This window comes from Pseudopodoces humilis, chromosome 3 (assembly GCF_049639895.1).
Source record: "Pseudopodoces humilis isolate 2021_Gansu_Grassland_sample_001 chromosome 3, ASM4963989v1, whole genome shotgun sequence".
NCBI lineage: Eukaryota > Metazoa > Chordata > Aves > Passeriformes > Paridae > Pseudopodoces > Pseudopodoces humilis.
The window spans coordinates 1-17,471 of record NC_142202.1 but is presented as its reverse complement, the minus strand read 5'-3'; the positions used below and the strand labels follow the sequence as shown (position 1 = coordinate 17,471).

Here is a 17,471-nt window from a genome sequence, read left to right as displayed (position 1 = left end):
TTCCTTGACTATTTCAATATGGAATTGCAGCCCAGATTTTAACCTTGTGAGTAGTGATTTATCCTCCCTCGTCAGTTCACACTTCCGTGGTGCAGGTTTTTCCTCCAACGTGTCAGCCTGGTGCTGGATGTGTGCTTCTGGGACAATACTCCTCCTTTCTGAGTCATTCAGGCTTTGCTTTAACCCTCTTTTGTTTCCTGAACTTCAGTAGGTGCTGGAACAGCACCCCCAGGCTTAGTGAAGCCCTCGGTGTTTGGAACGTCTTCCCGTGTCTCCGTAATGATATTTTTGATCGTGTAGCTTTTCTTCTAGTACTGTGTCATGAACTCCCACAAGCAAAAGACTTCTGCAGCAGATCTTTTAAGCTTCCCAGATAAGGGTCCCATCAAATAGTTAAATTTCTGCAAAACCATTGGGAAAATAGGCTCCAGGGTTTCTAATCAGTCCTGGCAGATGCCACCTAACCGTAGCACTTTAGGTTGTTAAGCCTCCCTGAAGCGATGAGACTTCCAGTGTTGGGACAGAATCAAGAGTAAGGCACATGGCTCTTTATTGTTTAAGGATGAATGCAATTTATTTTTTTAAAAGACATCCACACCTCAATTTGTATCCACAGAGTAAAGACCTGGACTGGTCCGAGGAGACCCTGATAGTCCAGAGCTGCTTGACCAGCAAATGTTTGGGAGTTTTTGTTTGTCTTTTCGTCTTTCCTTGGCTTTGAACAAAACAGAGTCAAGTTGAATGTTGTCACTTTGCCAAGTGGGATCTGACGTCTGAACAAGTTCAGTCTCAGTGCCTGAATCTGGCCCTGAGCCAAGAAATGACTGGTTTAAACCATTTGTAAGTAAGGGGCTAACTGATCATGTGGGAACGTGCCGAAACAATACCATCTATTACTTCTTTTGGTATTTCTAATATGATAGGGATATTTAAATGCTGAATGCTAAAGAAGCTTGGAGAGGATGTGTTGGCCCCTTCCTGGCAGTCCGTGCCTTGTTGCAGGGCCTTAGGGTCTGTACAGAGGAGTTGCAGGCAGACAGAGCTGGACATACTAATTAACTGAAGCCCAGGACTGACCCCCATGGTACCTCTCTTCCAAGGTCTGTCTTGTTTGGCAGTCAGCCATGGATACTTGGGTTCTCAGTGCAGTATTCTATGCACCTGTTGATGCACCGAGCTTTTGGTTACTATGGCAAGACTGTTTCCCTTGTCTGTTTTGTATGGAAGGTGCACAGAATTAGGCCTATGTGCCTTAAAAAGGTTAAGCAGCAGCCTGCCCCAGATCCCCTCTTCTTTACTAATCCAGTTATTCTCCTAAAGGAACTAGAATGATATGTCACTATTTCTGCTTGAAAAACTCATGCCAACTGGTTTTTCCACGGTGTTACTTCTTAGGTGCTTTTACATTTGTTCTGATGTCCTGTCCTTCATTGTAGCATCTTTTCATGTTGAGTTTAGTCTTACAAACATGTCCCTCAGTGCACCTCCTTTCACCAGAGGAGTGGCAGGGCAGGGCAAGTAGGAAGCAGTGGTAAAAGCACTGAGCAGAAGCAGGGGACCAGGTTCTTTTTCTGACCGTCCCCTGGATTTCCTTTGTGACTTTTTCCCTGCTTCTTTTCTTTCCTGCTCCTTCAAGAGAACACAAGTGCTTACCACACAGCTATAGCATGAGTTTAAAGTAACCCACAGCTGGATAAAGCAGAACACACTTAGCACAGATAGCTTTGTGATTCTTTGGTGTGCTTTTGCGTAGGTCAGATGGGGGAGGCTTACCTTTCATTCCTACTTGCTGAATCTCTGCCGCCATTGCCTGTACATCAAACACCTCAGTCCCACCTCTGGTTTCAGGGATGTGCTGATTAGCAAGGAACGTGGGTTGTGTGAGGTCTTACTTTCAAGTCCTGCTCGTGTGGAGGAGATTGCCATGTCTGCACCCACCAAGAACTGGATGCTTGGCCATCCTGACGCGACTTGCCTTAAAATAGATCTGTGTTGGTCACGCCAGTCAATGAACTTACAAGGTATTAGGAGAATACACAATAAAGCAAATGCAGTGTAGTTAGGTGTCATGCATAGACATGCTGTGGTATTGCAAAGCAACTTTCTGCTTTCAGCTCTTAGGCAGTGACTTGTGCAGGACCGTGCCTTTTTGTGGTGGTTCTCGGGCTCACTCAGTCTCCTACTGACCCATGATTTACCCGATGAACGGTTTGACCATGGTAAACAGGGCTCGAGTGTAAATCCAGGGCCTGGAATATGACAGTCATCTCAGTGGAGCAGCAATAGTTGGTAGGGAGCAGGGAAACTGAGATCCTGGAAAAGGTGAGAGCGTGCCTGCAATTTGCGGAAGTGCGGGTCGTAAAGAGGCTGTGTAAGGACACTGGCAATGACTAATATGTTGTCCTGTCTAGATGCAGACTTGTGTGCTTGGCAGCAAAACAAAAATAGCATGTCAGCACAGGATACAGATGTGTTTTCACAAGTCACAACGAAACTAGCTGGCTGGCCTTTACAATTCATTTATCAAAGCACTTCCAGTTCCCATTTTGAGGCTACAGGCTAATTATAAGCATCGTTTCAGGAACGATACACAGTGTTCAGCTCACATTATATTCAGTTTAAAAAAAAATTATCTGAGGAGTGTCTGTTTTGGTTTTGGAGTGGTAAGCATCCTGAGAGGATATTTGAAAACATGCTTCTGAAGTAAACAGAATTTTTGTTGCTGATTTGGATCTTAAAAATATACAGATATTAAGGTAAAGAATCAGTCCTCGACTCACAACTTAGATGCTGATTCGCCTGGGAAACCCTCATATACTTTTTTGTGGCCATTAGAATTCGAACAGTGAAAACTGCTGCTGGCTGAGAACCGGTTTGTGGGATCTTACCCACAAACACCTTTATCTGAAAGCAGCCAGAAGCAGCAGTGCTGAAGACAGGGTCACCGGCTGCATGCTCTTGCCCCGAATATGCTCATAGGTGCCATGACACTGAATGTTGTTCTAAGACTCAGATCACAGGAAGTGCTGTCCCACCAGGTTTTAATAATAATAATTTTTTTTGTCAGCTTTGTATTTATTAAGATACATACGGGTATTACTGTTGACCATGAACAAAACCGTCCAGCCCTTATCAATCTTGCTGCTGTTGGCCTCACCAGCTTGTTAGATTTTGCCACTTTTTCATCTGAGGGCAGAACTCAGTGGTTCTTATGTGTGTGCCAAGAATTCATTAAGGAGGAAAAAAGGTTATGTGCTGTTTTGGGTTTTTTTTGTGGGGTTTTTGTTTTGGTTTTTTTTTGGTGTGGGGTTTGGTGGCTTTTTGTTTGTTGCGGTTTTCCTTTGTTTTGTTGTGCCTTTGTGGAGCTTTGAGCACAGCCAGGAGTTGTCATCCCTTCGTCTGTGCTGCTTCAAAATTATTTCAGTTTTCCATGGAAATTGTGGAATGTGATCAAGTAAATTTCAAAGCAATTTCCAGGCACAGCTTTTGGAGCCTGTGACAAATTGCAAATGTGAAAGAAACCTCCTTGCTATCTTGCGCAGCTGCAAAAATCTGCATGGGTCATATGTGGAAGTGGCACTACCTTTTGAAGGGTTGAGGGCAGAAGCCCTGAGCCTTCCACTTCTCACCTACAGACGACGAGCCTGGCCCCAGCCAAGGACTGGGGCTCAAGGGAGGAATTTTCTCTCCCAGGAGCATATCCCCAGTTCATGTGGGATCTGGGGAGGCACTGCTTCTGCCTCCTCTTCCTATGGAGGATCAGTCACATACAGAAACATACTGCATTTCCCAAGGCTTCTGGGAGCAAATGTGGTGCTGACCCCTCTTTATTGAGATGAAGGATGGCTCATGCTCGGTATTCATGTGGGAGCCTGTGGGTGTTCAGCTTTCACGGGGATAGAGCTCTCTCACTTTGCATGATGTTTAGCAGCACCAACTACTTTAATAACAAGACCAGGCGGTTGGAATACACACTGCAGAGGTATTCCTCTTACAAGCTAAGCAGTTGGTGTTCTCCCTATTTAAAAAAATCAGGTGGTAGAAATAAAGTGAGCTGAATTGTCAAAAAAATAGTCATCAGTGAAGATAGCAAGGAACAATTTGTACACTCCAGAAATTTAGCCAATGTACCCGTCCATGGGTGAGACACGTGTGTTTTTCTTGGTGGAAAATAGTTTTGCAATTGTTTCTGCCCCATGAGCCCTGAGGATTGCTTTGACGGCAGGGAGAGGCAGTTTCTGTCCCTGTGCAGAAGGGTGATGCTTCTATTTATGTGGCTGGTTTGGTGCTGATTGTGTGGCTCTACCAAGTACAGTAGATAAGGATCAGTCGTTTGAAGTGTTGCCACTTGCTAGTGTTGCTAATTGATGGCTCTGGTCTGGTGGGAGGCTGGATCCAGCCCTGGCTGCTGTGTGAGGCCACCAAGAACATGTCTCGGACTGATCATACCTTTTCTGGTGCCTTTACTGAAAAACACAGAAAAAATGCTACATATGAAGTCAAGGCACCATAGGAGGAGGGGGAGTGCGTGAAGGGTAAGAGGGATGGAGACACAAGAGGAGAAAGGGCTGGACACAAGGATAAGATAAATGAAGGGAAAAAAGCAAGAAAATGGAATAATGCTTGTTTGGAGAGTGTGTGAGTATGGGTGTAAATCCCAAGCCTTAGAAATAGTATGTGATTTAAAAAAAAAAAAAAAAAAAAAAAAAAAGAGTAGGGAGAAAAGAAAGAGGCTGTAGACTAAGAAGAACTCAGAAGTACAGGCAAAGAACCTGGGATGGGCATGAGTTTTAATGAAACTGGGCATGAGGTTTAATAAAACTTCGAAGAGTCACCGTTACTAATAAGAATGTCCACTGCTAATTTGTGTAAACATGTGACCTGGCAGTGACACAGCCTCTCCTCTGTCTGCTCTCAGTCCTTTTGCTCCTCTGGTCCATCTGCCTGCTCTAGGCTCTGGTCCTGCCCCACTCTCCTGCAGGGATGGCACAGGAACATTCCTCACCATGGTACAGATAATCAGTGTAATCTAATAACTGATGTAAGCTGTGTTGCCATAAGGATGCTGGGGAAGGCAATCAGGTTTTAAAGTAAGGGTTTGCAGAGAAAATATTTAGCAAAGTGCTTTCTCTGTTGACGCAGTCCATACTTTGAAAATGGAGAATGAGGGTTAAAGAAAAACTGGAGTAGAACGAGAATTAAAAATAAGCCCTGGAGTTAGTGGTTACTGTGCCATGTGCACACTATTGCCAAAGAACTTCGAACTTGATGACAAAGCTGTATATAAGCTTGTGTGATGAAATCTGAAGCTGGACAAACACAGCTTGGTTTTCATTTGTAGGTTAAAGCCTGTAATCTGTCCAGCTTCATAAAGATCCTGACAAAGTCGAGCCAAGTTTTAGGAAATCTTTGTTGAGTTATAGTTTCCAATGGAAACTATGCAAAAAGGACAGGTTTTAATGCCAAAAGAGACAAAAATTACGATTTTTACTGTGTTTTACATTAAGTTTGGGAGTTAAAGTCTAAACTTGAAGTAAAATAAAACTTGCAGACTTCTGACCAACAAAAGAAAAACTTTACTAGACCCACAGCTTTTTTTTTTTTTTAAGCTATCCATAGTCTGTCTGTGTGGGTCATTGTCTGTGTGGGTGCAGGTTTTTTTATTTACCACAATGCCAAAAATGACAGTGGAGTACAGATTCTGCTCTGCCTCTTTTCGTGTTAACAGACATCTGGAAACTCAGCTTGTGTAATAAATGGGCCTTAGAAAGTAGGTTTTGCTGTACAGAGTCTCTTTAGGGAATGGTTGTGTTAGTGCTGGCTCTGCTGTAGAGGGGGAAGTCAGCTGGATTTGTGTTTTCCTATTGCAGATGTTGTGCTGGAGAAGGCCATGCATAAGTGCATTCTGAAGCCGTTGAAGGGTCACATTGAAGCGATGTTGAAAGAGTTTCATACCACGGATGGTTCCTGGAAACAACTGAAGGAAAACCTGCAGCTGGTGCGGCAGAGGAATCCTCAGGAACTGGGCGTGTTTGTTCCAACACCAGACTTTGTGGACATTGAAAAGATTAAAGTCAAGTTCATGACTATGCAGAAGATGTATTCACCTGAAAAGAAAGTCATGCTGCTGCTGAGAGTTTGCAAACTGATTTACACTGTTATGGAGAATAACTCAGGTACGGTGCGTCTGGCAGCTCAGGTTCACTGGTGCTTCATACCTGATGTTGTCTTTTAGAGGAATCAGCCCATCTCATGCTGTAGACAGGTCTCCTGCTGAAGCTCTTGAAGCCTCTCCTTGCCCTTTTGAGGGGGAATTCTTCCTCTCTGCTTCTGACCTGCTGTCTCTGAGCTATCTGGCCGCACATCTCAACAACCCAGTCTGAAGCAGAGTTGCTGTCATGGGTGGAATGGGAGCTTCAGACAAAGTTAATTAGAGAAGCCCTTTCGTGGTGCAGGAAGGACCCTCCTGCTTCTTAAACTCTTTCTCAGAGAGGAGTCTGCGTGCAGCTGGATTCAGTTTTAGCCCAGACTTTGTCAACGGTTTAATAAGTCTAAGGAATTGTAGAGGTGTGATTGAACCTTTGTACAGTTTGGTCCTACAGGATTAGGGATGGCAAACCAGATATAGTTATATAAAAATGAGTTATATTTGGCACATCTCTGTCAGGATGTTTAACTTCGGGGTTGATGAGTCAGACTGGATTTAGCATAATTCAACACCAAAAGCAGCGTGACACCCCTTCCTAGTTCGCCACTGATAGCTTTGCAAAACAGGACATTGTTTTACGTCATTCCAGGCAGAGCATCCTATAGATGTGAAGCAGCTGGAAAAGACCGGCTTTCCTTAACTTTTTTTTTGAGGCTTTTGAAGTTTCCCAGCAGAAAGGCTGTCCTGTGAGCCTTGAATTTAACACTGATTCTAAATGAGTATTTTTCTGCAAATTTTAATAGAGGTAACACCATATATTCAGCTACTGTAATTCAATAGCATGTATGCAGTATGGCAACTACAAGGGTCTTGTCTTAATGGGTGGAGAAAAGCAGCCTCTAATCCAGTATTTTTGGCTTTCTGTGACACTGAGTATTCTCATTTGGGCATTTTCTGTCATGCTTTTGGAACAGAAATGACATCTATTTCTGCCCTGTTAAAAGAATCCAAAAGCACCTTTGAAACCTAAATACTGAAATGGCGCTGCTGACCAGTAGTTTTTACCTCCTGAGCCGTCAGTGGTCCAAAATGCTGTGCTGGATGACATGATGACATTCTCTCTTGCATACTGCTACGACAGGTCATGAGCTGAAGTGTAGCAAAGCTGTGGTAGTGGGAGATTTTTTTTCCCCTAAATGCGTATAAGCTGCTGCAGGGTCTTGGCAGTTTTCTTTCTAAGGAAGCACTGCATGTGCAGCTGGGTCTGGTGCAGATCAAGACACCTGCTTTCTTTGGAGATTTGAGATGAATAATGAAAGCTGATGGCTGTTAAAGCTCCCCAGGTACTTTTATAAGATTTAGGATTGAGCTCCTGCCCAGCTTATTATTGCATTTCGAAATTCTGCATTTTAAAAATGGATATAGGGATCTTGGCCTGAGATTCTGTAAACTCCTCTTTCGTACTGTGGCGTTATTGCGTTGAGCAAGGCGTTTCCAGCATGCAGAAGGAAAACTCTGAGAGGCTGCTGCTGATTAAGTGCCACACTGGGAGACTTGGGCTAAGATGTGGCAAGTGGTCATTGTGCTGTCTTGTTTTGTCATATAAATTTTGTTAAAGGTGGCATTGAGCCAGCAGCTGTTTGAGCATCTGTACTCCCAGCAAGTAAGTGTGTTAGCTGGACCGTGTGCCTCAGCTGGTGTCACTGAGTTTCACCAGTTACAAGCTGGCTCCTGCTCCGGGCAGTTCTGAGTGACCATCGCATCCGTTCTGCAGTAAACACCATTTTGCCAGACCCAAAGATTTGGCCACGTGGTGATTTCTGAACAGAAAGTCAAAATGCACGAGAAGTGCCAGGAGCACAGACAGGCCTAGGTATGGCACAGTCTTCATGGGTCACTGTCACACCAGGCCCTTGCAGTCTCTCCCTGTCTTTCTTGTAGGCTCCCTTCAGGTACAGGAGACCTTGCTCACTGGTGTTTTTGTCAATTGTCTGTCAAGGAAATGAGTCTTATTGTAAAATCTAATAGGCTTTTATATTCAGGCTTCTCTGCTGTGGAATTCATACTCAGACTGGTGTTTGTGTCCAGATGCTTCCAGAAAGTAGATGCAATCTCCGGATGTATAAAGAAAATGCCTATTCATCACCTCCTAGGCAATGGTAGCAGTGCAGGTGAAGGTCAGGCCAGACTGGCATGGCAGGCTTTTTACCAGTTCACCAGTTGAGCTGGTGCCAGGGTGAGCTCAGTCTCTAAATTTCCCTTGCATGCCTCAAGATGTGCATCATAAGATTAAGATTTGTGCCTGTTTGAAGAACAGGTTTGAACTGGTCTCCTGTGCAGTGAGTGTCAGGTGATGTTCTCTTTGCTGCACATTGGTAACTTTAAGGGGGTCTGGAGTAATACAGACATGATGGGTAGACAAGGCACAAAAGAGCGCTTTCCTTTCAAACATGGAAACTGGTAAAAAAATGTGGTTTGTCTCTCACTGCCTGTGTTCCCTTCAACCCAGGGAGGCTGTACGGAGCTGATGACTTCTTGCCTGTGCTGACGTATGTGCTAGCCCAGTGTGATATGCTGGAGCTGGATACTGAAATCGAATACATGATGGAGTTGCTGGATCCATCCTTGCTGCATGGAGAAGGTAATCTGTTCCTTTTTACTGGAGCTGCCTGAGGGAATAGCAATGGGGTGTTCTTCCTCTTAGCACTGTTGCTGTTCCCTGTGTTTGAGTAGGAATCCTATTAAGGGGAGACCCAATGATAGTGATGTTGACAGTGTAACAAGAGAATGTCATCATCATTTCCACTGCTGGGCAGCTTGCAGACCACAAGTCCCAAAGGCCTGAAAATCTGCTGCTGTGTATTGCTCTGTGAGCAAATACGTCGTCTCCAACCCATTTTGACTCAGCAGGCAAACACATGCACTGTGCAGGAGCCAGATGCTCTTAGCCTGTTGTGCCTGAAAATTTCCTGAAAGGATTTATGGGGCAGCAGCACTCAGCGAATTGTGACTTGAGTTAGGTGCTTTGTGAAGACTTCTGGGGGACTTCTTTGCAGAAGTGCTTTCGAGAATGTCGCCCCCTTTTAGTGATCTTTGCTTTTTTCCGATATTTGCTTCTCACAAAGTGTTTTTACAAGCCCTAGCACTATGTTTCCTGAGGCATTTCTTGAATGAGGGCTGAAGTCCGCTACAGGCAAGGAAATCTGCCTCTTTGCTATTTCCATGGTAGCATTTTTAATGAAGATGTTTTCTGCAGGACCCTTCTAGGCCCCAGAATCCAAAAGGTTTATGAGGAAGTTTGTAGAGTGTTGCAGCGAAGCTTAGCTGTGTGTCTAGGTCCATGTGTTTCCTGTTCCTGCCAGTTTCTGAAATTGCCGTATCCTCTTTCATGTCAGTGTGCCTGGGAGAATTCATGCCACGATTCCTCCAATTTGGCACTAGGCTATTCCTGTCTTGGTGTACAGGGCATCCTTGAGTGCATTGTTAGGAATCTTAGCATGGAAAATACTTGAGATGTGAAACTGATTATTAAGCAGAAAGGTTTACAGGACTGTTAAGTCGTGGTGCTTTGAATGCAGCAAAGGAAGTCTGTCCATCGACTGGGCCTGTCATTGGTACTAGCTCAGCTCTGCTGTGCAGAAAAAAAACCGTGTAGTGCTTTGGGGTTGTGCATTTCAAGTTCAGTGTATTGTCTCATTTATCTAATGGGTCTTGCATGAATTTTATGTGTTCATCTTGTTGCAAAGCTAAAGGCTGAGAGGGGATTCTGTCAGTAACACAGAACTTAGTACCATGGGCATAGAAAGCATCTCTGAATGCCTCTGAATAGACTGTGCTGCCTCTTAGCTGGACGCTCCCACCCAAATAGTTGACTTTAAAAAGAAAAGACATGCAGCATGTTGTTCGTTTCTCCTGATTGCTGAGGACTGTTTCCTCCTGCTGAGACTCTTTTACTTTGTGACCTGCATCTTCTTTTGTACATTGGCAACTCTGTTGTGGCTTTAATTTGTTCTCTCCTCATGTAATAAAGGTGGAGCATGCAGGACTTTTCACACCATCTCCTGAACTAGTTGGACATTCTGGGGAATGCTAAGAAGCTGACAGAGCAGTTGTCGCTTTAAAAACGAAGGCAACGCTTTTGGGATGATTCCAGAGTAGGAGTCTCACACGCTGTTGCTGCTTTATTGCCACTGAGGCTGGTTGCTTTTAAGTTGATGGAGAGTGTTAGATTGTTTCTTACTTTGTTTCAAACAACAGCCATGTTTATTTCACCCATTTCTGAAGCATGGGAGGAAACCAAAACACTGATAGAAAATCGTTCAGGAATCAGCTTTCCTCAGCAGGAGTGGCGCAGACATGGACAGCGCTGCATGATATGGAGCACATGCAACCCCTGCCCGTCTCCCAAACAGCTGAGACCACACCCTCCAGCGTTGTGCAGGCCAGGCAGGGTTTTCCTTTTGTGTGTAAATATTCTGGCAGCCTTCATATCTATATGTGTGGCTGGGTGCCTCTCAGTGCGAATTTATGTATCTCAAAGAAAACTGCCTGTACTTGTGACTGCGACCGCTCTGAGAAGTTCTTCCCTTTCTGTCCTTCACAGGAGGCTATTACTTGACAAGCGCTTATGGAGCACTTTCACTCATCAAGAACTTCCAGGAAGAGCAAGCTGCCCAGCTGCTCAGTTCGGAGGCCAGGGATACTCTCCGACAGTGGCACAAGAGGAGGACAACAAACAGGACAGTACCTTCAGTTGATGATTTTCAGGTAGAGCTTAGATATAGACAATGGGATGATTGTGTTGTTGGAAATTCCCATTTAAGAGGTACAGTTTGTAGCAAATTCCCTTGGGACCACAAGTGGAATGAAACAGTGCTGAGATTACGGCTGGCAAATTTTCCTCGGTTTTGAAGTCTTTGCACTTTTTATCAAACAATTTCATTATGATGGTCTGAAGAAAACATCAAATAATAAGAGTTTTCTTACTTTCCCCTTTAAGTCATGCAAAATGAGGACAAATTCCATTGCATCTTAGATTCAGCTTTTTTGCACACTTTATTGTTCAGAAGATCAAATCCGGATTTCCAGGGGTATAAATCAGCCTGACTGCCCAGTAGTCAGTGGTGACATAAAGCAGGTAGCAGAGAGGAGAGGTGGGAGAAATGTTCCCCAAGAGTTTTGAAGTTTAAACAGGCAGCAGAGTTCTGTAATCAGGATGTCCTCACGTTTGTTTGTGGGTTTTTTTGTCCTGTGTTTTGTACTGCTCTTCCAGAGTAGGCCAGTACCTTCAACTGGAGAATAACAAAGTAGTGGTTATTACTTCATCTTCTGAAACCAGGCCTGCATCTCTTCCATCTGCTTTGGACTGACTGTTCAGGTGCAGCAGTTTGTGAAAGCGAGAGGGTGTTGGAATTGGGAAGAGAGGATTTACTCCTTGGAGTCCAGCTGTCTGCAGTTAGGAAGAGGAGAAGCGATTACAAGCAGTTCCAGTGTCCAAAGCCCGTCCATCTCCCTGGGATCCACGTTCTGTTCTGCTGACCTGTGCTTAGGTGTCATATTCCAGCAGCTGGAGTCTTTGTTCTTTCTGGCAAAACTCTGCACTTTCCATAGGAGCATCCAGCATGTTGCATTTCTGCTGGGGACAGAAGATTCTTTCTGCAGGATCTTGCAGGAAGTTTCATCTTCTCTTTCTCTGCAAATGAACTCGGTCCAGGCTCAATGTTCACTTGGATGCAGGAAGATGCCGGGGGCAGGGAAGAGCTGTCACCGAGGGCATCCAGTGCTTCTCCTGCTGTTGCCTCTTTCAAAACAAAGCCTTGGATTAGTGGAGCATACTACTCCCAACATGTGCTTGGCACAAATGCAAGCACTTTGCTCTCTGCTCAGAATGGCAGTTTTCTCTCTTCTCTCTCTGAGTCTTGCAGTCCTGAAATGGAGCACCTTCCCTACAACCAGCATGGAGCACACCTGCAGCTCCAGTCACCTTTCTCCCAGGGAAGCAGGGTGTGGTCATGGCATTTCTGTGCTGCGGTCTCACAGCTTTGCCAGCTCTTGGGCCCTGGAGGGTGTCTTTCCAACTTCCCCAAATGGATGGAAGAGCAAAAACCACAGTACTTTGATGATAATAAAATACAGCTTTCTGATTCTGTGGGAATAATTTTGATGCTTAGTCTATGAGTTATAGGCATCTGTCAAAAAAGTCAGCTTTTCCTTCCAGCAATCCTGTCCATCATTCGATTCAAAGCAGGTCTTGTGTGTGGCAGCTGCATTAAAAATTAAATCTTGTGTATTCTTCCATATCTAGGACTGGGTTTTTTCTTCAAGTTCTCCAAACCAGGTAACAAAAATGGCTTCGTTCTATTCAGTCAGGTTCAGTCCCAGTTTTTAAAATGCTGTTGCAGAGCTTTAGTGTTTCAGTCTACATGGTATCAAGAAATAATTGATTGGACAAGAGTGCCCTTTGGAACTTGAGTCATTGGAAGGCTCTTCTCAGTCCTAGCTTTTAACAGCTTGTTTCTATGAAATGTAAACTTCTACCATTGGGGTTTCACATGCTTTAATTTATTCAGCATATGAACCATGACTGCCAGCTCAGTCAAAAAGCACCTCTTTTTCACTGTAATTTTTTACACTTCCTTCAATCTTACTGCATTTTAGTCTTTAATTCCAGCTATTTTTTCTTTTAAAACCGTCTCCAGTTTAGAGACAGTTTTAGGAGAAAAAGCTCTCCGAAGAAAATGGGTTTCAGCACTCCCTTCCCACCAATAGAAAAGGAATTTCTTGGGTGAGGGTGACAAAAACTGCTTATTTATCAAATAAAGGTGCCCGCAGGGCGCAGGAAGAAATGAATACCTGTTAGGTATTGAAGCTTGTCACTGCAGAGAAAGCTGGTGGATTTAGAGTTCTCTCTTTAGCTGGCCCGGCTTTCTCTGAGGTCCGGAGCTGGCATGCGGCGTCCCGCGGCCTCCCTGCCGGCTCGCAGCGTCCGGCTCCCACCAATGGTCTGGTTCTCGGACCAAAGCTGAGCTGAGCAGTTCCACAGGAGGCCACAGAAATCAGCGGAGGATTGCTGTAGCAGTCCTGGGAAAACTTCTTGCCTCAGCTAACAAAAAACAAAGTAGCCAAAAGCAGAGTGCCTGAACACAACCCGTGCCAGAGTTCCCCTGGCTCCCACCCCTCCCCTAGACCCAGCTTAAAGCTTCAGGACCCATTTCCGGGCATAAAGCAGACAGTAGGGGAATACAGTATTTTCATAAAATCACTCCAAGACAAAAACAAAGAGGAAGCAGGTGTAACTGCATTTCCCTGTGGGGCCTGTTTAGAACGTATCCCTGTTAGCAGAGTTGTGGGTGTGTGTCAGTTTCTACAGGAGAAAAGATTCAGCTTTTGCCTCAAGATCATGTGCATTTACTTGAGTGCTGCAGAGTAAACTTCCTTTCTGAATCCCTGTAAAAAAAAAGAAATGCAGTCCTGTGAAGCTGGGTTAGGCTGCAGCAGGCTGCAGCTCATGGAATGACCGTAATGTCCAGGGATCACCAGGGTATGTTTGACAGCTGGAGCAGGGAGGGGCTTGCTTTTTGTCGCTGACCTTTTTTTTCCGAGTTCCTGATGTCTGCTGTCTTGTTCCACAGAACTACCTTCGTGTTGCATTCCAGGAAGTTACCAGTGGCTGTACAGGAAAGACTTTGCTAGTAAGGCCGTATATCACTACCGAAGACGTATGTCAGCTTTGTGCTGAGAAGTTTAAAGTGGCAAACCCAGAAGAATACAGGCTGTTTCTTTTTGTTGATGACACCTGGCAACAACTGACAGAGGATACCTATCCTCAGAAGATCAAGGCAGAGTTGCACAGCCGTCCACAGCCCCAGGTCTTTCACTTTGTCTACAAGCGCATTAACAGTGACCCATATGGGGCCATCCTTCAGAACAGCAACGACTCGGCTGCTTAAAATCAGCAACTTGTCATTTTTATGTCTGTTTCTTGGTAATTGTTACAAACATCTTTGTTGGCTGCCTTCCTTAGGAGCTGAAACATGCCTTAAAACCTTAAGTGCCTGGTAAAACACGTGCTGACATTTCTGACATTGCGTGCAGGACGCGGGTGCACGGCGCATGTGGCCAGTTAAGCAGAATATTCCACCAGCGTGTCTGAGGAGACAGCCCACGAGGCTGCATTTCTTGTACCACAGGCTCTTCTACAGCATATTCTACTGTGGGCCTTCACAGGTCTTGGCTGTAGTGTGCAAAATACAATTTTCTTCCACTCGTTGTTTCCACAGCTGTCATTTGGATTTGAATCCGTGCGCGAGATGAGTCTGTGAACTGGCCGGGATGAGCTCAGTTCCGCCAGCAGGAGGTTGACAAGACTGTCCGATGCAGGGCATCACTCCACTCAGCATTACCTGGATGGTTGCATTCTTGTCTAATTTTTTTGATTACAGAAAATCACCATGTTTATATATATATATATATATATATATATATATATATATATGTATGTATGTATATGTATATATATATATAAAAATAAAAAAATAGATATTTTATAGCAGTTGCAGGTAAACTGTCGGGGTTGGTTTTTGAAATATTTTTTTAACTATAAAATATTCTATAATTATGCATGTGATTTTTAACATTTAATACACAAGAATAAATCTCTTGCTGGTTTTAGAGTCTTGCATTGAAAGTCTGTGTGGTTTCTCTTCTTTCCCTGTTCCAGGGGAGTTCTTAGGAAACTTCTGTACCCTCGAGGCAGTTTTGCTGTATGTTCTCAATTGTCTTCTGAAAATTATACCATTTTATTCATTGTGCTGTGCAAAACGCTTCTCAGCCTCTCATCACGTTCATTCCAAACAGAGGGAGATACCGGGAGGGGAAGAGAACCAGGCAAAGGTGAAATTGCCCTGAGGAGATCAGGGCGTTCACTGGTGGCACGGGCTGGGACTAGGGCTGAGCAGCACAAAACTTGGATCGCATCATCCATTCAGCTTTCACCTCATGTTTTATCAGGGGTTTTATGGCCCTGCCAGGAGACAGATGTTAATTAATGGCTGAGCTGGGACAGTAGCCAGTTCTGTTTGAGCTGGTGGTTCATTGACACGCTCATCAGCCGCACTCTCTAATAAATCCTGGGGTTTGTTCCTGAATTTCTGTCACACTCATATCCAACTTTTATCCCCTTATCTTCTCTCTGTCCATCTTTTTTGTTCCTTTTTCCTGTGTACTCCCCCTCCCATTCCCTTTCACTACTTCACTCTCTCTTGTTCTTGTTTTTCTTTCAAGAAATACGAAATACTCAGTTTAATAAATATCACTCAATCCCTTTCTGTCCTACTTTTTGTCTCTCTCTGACTCCCGGTGTGCCTGCGTCTTTATCTTTCCTTCTTTCTTCCTCTCCTTTTTTCCTTTGTCCTGCACAGTGACTGTATTTCTTTGTCCCTCTCGCTGTCCTTTTGCCTGTACCTGTGTGCACCAGCTGCTGTCACTGGTCCTCACTGTGTCCTTCTCTTGGTCAGCCTGTGTCCTGCCGGCCGTGCCTCTCTGTCTCCACTGCTGTGCTGCGCCTCGCCTGCACGTCCACGTGCCGTGGTCCTTTCCTGTCTGGCTCCTTGTTTCCCACTTTGTATCCCTCCGTCCTTGCTGTGTGTCCTGCACTCGGCCTTTTTCTGTGTCCTTCTCCATGGCTCACTCACCTGCCTTTTTTAATTCCGTCTGTCTCTCTGCTCTTCCCCGTGCCCTTGTTTCCCAGTGGATCCTTGTGTCCCCTTCCTTGGCTCTGTTCTTTTTCAATCCCTCTCTCTCTTGCTGCCCATGCCAGGTTTTGGGTTTGGGTGGGAGTTTTGGTTTTTGGTGGTTTGGTTGTTTTTGGTTTTGGTGGTTTTTGGTGTTTTGGGTTTTTTTTTTGTTTTGGTTTGGTTTGGTTTTTTTTCTGTTTTGTTTTGTTTTTCTATTTCATCCTACAGCCTATTCTTTTGTTCTTTCTTTTCTTCCTGTGTCCTCTCTGCCACCACTCTCTCTTTCTGCCTCTGGCCTGTGTCTGGGGTGTTGGAGAAGGGATTTCTGGAACCTGCCCCCCTTTTCTTGTTGCAGCAGAGCCCCTTTTTGGGAGGGGGTCTAGACCTAGACGGGCTTCCAATAAAGCAAGGTGCTGCTGTCCAGGGCAGTTGGAGTTGTTCTGTGCCTTCTTTGGGGGTGAGGAGCAAAGGCTGAGGGGGACGGGGTGGAGACTGGGGGGCTCCCGTGTCCCTTGGGGCACGCCGAGGTCCCCGGCAGAGGGAGGCACACGCTGTGGCTGGAGAGGAGCAAGGTGAGCGGGGAATGGGGAGGGCTCGTGCTGGGTACCCTTGCCCAGAGGGGACCCCGAGCTGCCAGGAAATTGCCTGGGAGGGCTGGATGCAGAATCCAAAAACCTGTGGAGTTGGTCTGGTTTTCACGGTAGGTATTGGCAAGGAACAGGAATTGACCTCTCTAAATTCCCTTGGAAAGAAACCCCCTCTCAGTGCACTCCGTCCTTAGGGTTTTGTTATGTCAGGAATGGCTTAGGGTTAAGAAAGTGAGTTTTGTCTTTCCACCTCTTACTTCCCTGTAAAATGGGAGTGTATAAAACACATCTGTGCATCCCTGAGGTATTAAAATGCACCGAGAGAAATGTCTGTGCCAGAGTTCCGTAGAGACGAGCGCGTTCTGCACTCGGGGTTCGCTCGGGCTTTATGTTTTTGTCATTCTGACGTGTTAGCTGAATGAATTGGGAGAGTTTCCAAGGGAAAGAAATGCAAATTTCAAAAAGCAGAACATTAGAAAGAGAAATATAGAAATATATACATGTAAAAATAAATATAGGGGAGTTAGGTAGATATATATATAGACAGAGAGAGAGAGATAAAAAAGAAATAAATACAAGTATTTTAATCTAGACAAGTAGATTAATATTCAGTATGAAAACTGTATGGGTAGATGCTAATATAATAAATTTTAATATCTGTTATGCAACATATCTGTGTGTATAAATATAGAAGATCAATACGATAGAAATAGATATTAAAAATATTTCAGTGAAGGGGATTTTTGTTTTTTATTTGGTTAAAGGCATGGCATTTAAATGAATAATATAGAAATGAAAATATACACATCTAAAATATAGGGAGATAGATAGACAGATAGATAGATAGATAGATAGATAGATAGATAGATAGATATAGCCATAAAAAAGAAATAAATACAAATGATCTAAATAGACAAGCAGGTTAATATTCAATATGAAAAATATACAGATAGATGGTAATATATTTTAATATATGTTATGTATTATATCTATGTGTATAAA

At 44.3% G+C, this 17,471-nt stretch overlaps 1 protein-coding gene across 8 annotated transcripts in view; it reads left to right on the top strand.

The window, feature by feature from the left end:
- RIN2 (Ras and Rab interactor 2) overlaps positions 1-14,834 on the top strand; it is a 61,468-nt gene extending 46,634 nt beyond the window's left edge. For 7 of the 8 annotated variants that reach the window (XM_014254655.2, XM_014254654.2, XM_014254656.2 and 4 more), the window contains 4 exons: positions 5,871-6,176; positions 8,658-8,789; positions 10,752-10,915; positions 13,780-14,834. In XM_014254655.2, coding sequence (XP_014110130.2) covers positions 5,871-6,176; positions 8,658-8,789; positions 10,752-10,915; positions 13,780-14,097 — 920 coding nt within the window. In that variant the 3' untranslated portion in view covers positions 14,098-14,834. Of the gene's footprint in view, positions 1-5,870; positions 6,177-8,657; positions 8,790-10,751; positions 10,916-11,420; positions 12,486-13,779 lie in introns of all 8 variants that reach the window. The other variant, XR_001331634.2, reaches the window with a different exon arrangement.
- Positions 14,835-17,471: the final 2,637 nt, after the last annotated feature.